Source organism: Nicotiana tomentosiformis, chromosome 7, assembly GCF_000390325.3.
Source record: "Nicotiana tomentosiformis chromosome 7, ASM39032v3, whole genome shotgun sequence".
NCBI classification, from domain to species: Eukaryota; Viridiplantae; Streptophyta; class Magnoliopsida; order Solanales; family Solanaceae; genus Nicotiana; species Nicotiana tomentosiformis.
Genome location: NC_090818.1, coordinates 113,121,794 through 113,127,290, shown reverse-complemented (window position 1 = coordinate 113,127,290; position 5,497 = coordinate 113,121,794). Strand labels below are relative to the sequence as shown.

The following is a 5,497-nucleotide window of genomic DNA, read 5'->3' as shown; positions in this document are numbered from 1 at the left end:
GAGCCACATTTTATAGGTCTTTGCCTTGATGTGAAATGATACATTTCAGTACCAACTAATCTATTTTAAATTCCCTGGAATGCACCTTCTTTGGAGATTTGGGTCATCTTCCCTGATATGATTAGATTATGGCAGGTCGTGGCCAAAGAGCCTTTCATCGATTACTCCGACTAGGCTTCAAAACTTTCAATTATCCTTAAGCCGGTATTCATGATAGGTTTGAGATAAACATTTTTAATCTCTACGGATATGGCTATATTGGTTCCATGTGACACATGCTTATCATCAAAGTTCTTCAACTTCTTATTTATCCTTCGAGTATATTTTCTCGATTCAATTCAAGATTAGACAGGCTTTCTAAAATCTAGCCAAAAACTCCGCATGCATGTCATGTCACTAAAATTGGCGTGAAAAGAACTATATATGCAAAAGAACCATACATAGTGGATTAAAATGAGACAAAGCGAAAAGTTGCATTTTATTGATTAAATGATAGAGAGGTTTGATGACAGGACAATCAAACAACATCTGGATCACAACCTCGAAATAATATGGATGATAGAAATTATGACAAAATAAGTTACCAAGACTCCTTTCCGGCAAGGTGGGGGTGTCTTTCCAATTATCAAGCTCAAACATCTTAGCTACGAATTTGCGCATCAGCATCAAACAGGACCTTCAACAATTTTGATTGCCTTGCATTCAGCGGACATGTTCTTGATATTTTTCACCAAACCGTACCCATATTCTTTATCATTGTAAATCATATGAACAGTGCGTGCTTGGTCATGACGTTTAGGATGCCATTATCTTGAACCACGATCATTCCTTCTTGAATCATCATTTCTATTTCCTTTTTCAAAGCCCGAGAATCCTCAATGCTATGCCCATGGACATTAGAATGGTACATGCACCGTACATTAGGGTCAAAACCTTTTGCATATGGATCAGGAACATACCCTTGAAGTGGCTCAATCATGCCACAACATTTTAGCCTTTCAAACAAACTTATGTAGGATTCTACGATTGGCGTGAAATTGTCCCTCTACTTATGTTCCCTTTCACACTCTTGTTTTGGACGAGGACGAAAGTATGTTAAAGCCGGGGCTTGCATATGTTGGCGATTGGATGGCTTGGCATAAGACTGAGCATTGAATATTGCATACTGTGGAGCAACTGAGTATCGTGGATCCGGGGGTTGAGATGTTCCCCTTTGGCCTCTTTTTGCCCGTGATGCCATCATGGACTCCTCATCTTTCTTCTTTTGATTAACAAGGTTGTCCGGCCTATTCTGGATTTCTTGGGTGGCTACTTTGAGAGCTACTTGACTTATAATTCGGCCAGTATTGAGGCCATTCTCGATCATTTCTCCTATCTTGATTGCGTCAGCAAAAGGTCTGTCCATTACGGACATTATATTTTGAAAATAATCAAGATCCTGAGCCTGAAGGAAGACAGTGATTAACTCATTGTTATACATGGGTGGCTTAACTCTAGATGCTTGCTCTCTCCACCTAACGGCATACTCCTTGAAGCTTTCAGTCGGCCTTTTCTTCATATTAGACAGGGAATTGCGATCTGACGCAATGTCAATGTTGTAGTGAAATTGTTTGATGAAGGCTTGGGCCATCCCATCCCAAATGTGCCAGTGAGAGACATCTTGGTCAATGAACCATTCAGAGGCTACCCCCACAAGGCTCTCCCCGAAATAAGCCATCAACAAGTCTTCTTTTCCTCTAGCGCCCCTCAGCTGGTTGCAGTACTTTTTCGAGTGGGCGATAGGGTCACCGTGTCCATCATATTTCTTAAATTTTAGGGTCTTGAACCCTGGTGGAAAATGGATGTGAGGAAACAAGCATAAATTACTGAATTAGACACTTTTATGACCACCTAGTCCTTGTATGTTCTTTATGTTCTGCTCAAGACTTTTCATTTTCCTGACCATCTCATCTGGCTCTCCTGTCTTGAGAGCCTTTTCATTTTCTGTAGGTGACTCATACTGTAGGGTCTGATTGTGTGGAGTCGAAACCTTAAAAGCCATATCTGGAGAGTAGCACTGGCCATCATAAGCATGATATAATGGCTCGATGTTTGGTCTCGTCATAGGATTTGGTGGAGGGATTGTATACACTGGCGCGCCAGACATAACGAGAGGGGTGTTCCTAACCGGTGCGGCAGGAGGTCGTACATTGGAAGTACCAGGGGCGGTAGGGAAATTGTAATTTGGCACATACCCCGGAGGCAGAATGTGATCACTCGTTATGGGGAGCGGTGGTTGAGTATCCTGGGGTACGGTGTAAGTTCCCTCTGAGGGACCCTGAGGCGGAGGCTGACCGGAGACCCAAGCCTGATACACGTCAGACAATTGTCGTTTCAATCTTCTTACTTTCTCCGACTCTTGCTCAACTGATTGACCCTGAGGGTCGTCACTAACCACCTCGATTTCATCATGGTTAGCCATTACGACCTTCTTCTTAGATCAGGTAAAGTAATGATGTGTTGCCAGTTTCACCACAAACCAACCACCTTAAACTTACTAGATAAGAGACAACAAACGTGTTAGGGTTAAGCATTTTACAGCTATGAATCAGACGTAAGATGCCATGATCCTAACAATATCACCACTTCTAACATGCTTTTGGAAGGCTTCATGTTTCATTTCGGCTTATAAGGTTGCTGCATATTATTTTCTCTTTTTCTTCTCTTTTCTTTTTCTTCTTCTTCTTCTTCTCTTTTATTTTTATTTTTATTTTACTCCTTTTTATTTTTTTCCCTTTATTTTGGAATTATTGAGAAATATTTGATCGAACCTTTTGGGGGTTGCCTACGTATCATGTCGCCGCATGAATCGGATCGTTACGTAGTTCAGGGACATGACAATTTTTTTTTTTTACAAAACAAAGTTTTACTCTCTTCCTCTTTTTTTTAATGTACAAAAAACAACATCTTTTTGTTTCATTTTTGAATTTTTCTAAAATAAAATTTTTTTCATTGATTTTCGAATTTTTCTTCTCTTTTTTTGATACAAGACAAAGGAAAATTATATAAAGATACAACCTAAAAGACAAATATTTAAATAAGACCAGACCCGACTTAAAACAAAATTAAAAAAAAAAAAAAAAAAGGCAAAACAACAAGGCTCAAAACACCAAAAGACTTTTACAGTTTCGATGACTACAAATGAACAATCAAAGTGTACTACCAACTAAAAGAAGATTCTAATCTCTGCATGAGAATCCACCGGCATTATTGTAGTCAAAGTGTTTATTCCTGCGGATGATCTCCCATATCATGGTATATGCGCTTCAAGTCTCTGGCAATGTGGCATGCGAAGTTGGGCGCTACCGTAGCAAATTTCTCTCGGGTCAAACCCTGACAAGTCACATACCCTCGAGCGGTATAAGTAGCCACTTCATAGACCCTCCTTCTAACATGCTCCTGGCTCTGACTTAAAAACTGGATCTGTCGCTCATGGTTATTGGCTATGTCTGATATATCCGTCTCGCGTTGTAATGCTAGATTTAGCTGGTTCTAGACCTTTGCTAGCTCATTCTCTACCCGGTTCTTACCTGATTCTGCAGCCTTGGCCCGAGCCCTTAGATCACGAATGATAAGGCTGTGATGCATTTCTTCGTGCTTTGGAATGGCTGCATGTTGCTGAGCAACAACCCTTATTCTCGTTTGCCGAAGTTGTGCTTGAAGCGCTTGAACCTCATGTGTCAGTCTGATTTTCTCCTCTTCAAACTCAATGCACTGCAAATCCATATTCACGTTGGCGATACTTATATCCTTACGTAGAGCCCGGATGATGGATTCATAATCTCTTGTTATTTCTTCCTTGGCATGCCCTACTCTTGTTCTGATTTCAGTCTCCCATTCTATCGTGCTCTTCAGAAATGTCTCTTGTCTGGATCTAAAAGCATTTTGGTCATAGAACCACTCAAAATATGCCGGGTCTAACTCTCCTCGATCCTGATCTTCCACCATAGTGTGAGATTCAAGCACCTTAATTTCATCCCAAACCTGTTGAGCATAAGCCTCACGAACAAGATCCTCTGATATTACCTCCCATGTGAATCTTTGCATGTGCTCCACTGTGGGCACTACTTGTTTTCGACCTAATTGGCGTAGGGCTCTCATAGGCACATACGGTTGAAAACCCATCAAAAATGAATGGTGGTAAGATCTGTATATGACTTCTTTTGGTGAGAACCAGTGGTAGTTCCATGTGATTTTAGTAGCGGTCAACTTTTGAAGATTCCCTCTCCATGCTTCGACTCCCTTGTGGAAGCTACTGTCTTCAGTCAAATCTTCAAACTCATCTCCAAGCTCATTGTGGCTCCAATGAACACTAACATTTACCATGTTGGATGACTGAGATAGTGCTCTAAAAACTATATTTGGAGTATGATGTTACAACCTTCAAAGAAATCTTTTCCTTCCCGACACTTGGTCAGGGCACGGTAAATATCAGACAATACCATATGAATGATAGTGACGTCCTTTCGATGCAATAAAGTGGTGACTATGCCAGATAATCGAATATCAATATTTTTGTCATGCCTCGGGAAAACCATTGTCCCTAAAAATGCCACTAGGAATGCTTTCCGCCCATGGCTTTGCCAAGCTTTGTATCCAATTTTATTATCAAGATCCTTTCCGTGCTTTGAAAATCCACCTGGACACCCATACCTGTCGTACAAGAAATCCAATCGGACGTGCCCTCGTTCCTCACTTGCTATTTTTTTTTGGCTGATTGTCATCTGCTCAAGGAACTCACTGCCAGTGACATCCCTTGAGGCCAAAGGTCTCTTCTTCCAAAGCTCATCACCTAACCTTGTGTATCCAGCTAACTCTTCCAAAGTGGGAGTCATTTCAAAACCATTAAAACGGAATACGTTGTAATTAGGATCCCAGAAATGCACTAATGCCTCGATTAAGTCCCTCCTTGGGTTAATCTCCATAATGTTCATAAAGTGACCCAGATGGTCCTTTATCTTTTCCTGCCCACAAATGCCCATATTTTCCCACCATTGTCTCAACAATCGGGGTGTTTTATGCACAAGCCTAATCTGTGAGGGCTCGTCATCTTTCGGTCTTTTGTCAGATCTTCTTTTCATTGTATCCATATCGCTCCTAAGTAGTAGAACATAAGGTTAGGACCGATGCAAGCTTAGATAATACAAAAATCTCTAATGCCTTGGGGTTTGACTCATGAAAGTTAGAAATGGCAATGTGGGACTCAAGTAACCGACCCTAACCGTGTTTTGAAGTGAGGGTTTACTAAAATTGAGCGGACACTCTCGTTGGGAGATGATACAATTTTAAAAGATCATTCAATTGTGACCATAATGGTAAGACTTGACCGATTTGGACGGGGCACCGAACCATAAAAGAGTTGCTTACGTATTTTACATAGGGTCAGGAATCGAGTGCGCGTAGTTCGTACAAGAGAGAAAACTGGACTACAAAGCCTTCTTACAAAAACGAACCTTTC

The 5,497-nt window shown here is 41.0% G+C and overlaps 1 protein-coding gene across 1 annotated transcript; it reads right to left on the bottom strand.

Annotated features, from left to right (window-relative positions):
* Positions 1-1,045: 1,045 nt before the first annotated feature.
* Positions 1,046-2,461, bottom strand: LOC138896225 (uncharacterized). The gene is made up of 2 exons (XM_070181012.1): positions 1,891-2,461; positions 1,046-1,827 (listed from the first exon to the last, which is right to left on the bottom strand). The coding sequence occupies exons 1-2, from the start codon at positions 2,459-2,461 to the stop codon at positions 1,046-1,048; spliced, it is 1,353 nt and encodes a 450-aa protein (XP_070037113.1).
* Positions 2,462-5,497: the final 3,036 nt, after the last annotated feature.

Coding starts and splice junctions, on each gene's coding strand:
- LOC138896225 (XM_070181012.1), bottom strand. CDS start 2,461: ATGGCTAACCATGATGAAATCGAGGTGGTTAGTGACGACCCTCAGGGT. Junction 1,828..1,890: donor AAAGAACATACAAGGACTAG/GTGGTCATAAAA, acceptor ATTTTCCACCAG/GGTTCAAGACCCTAAAATTT.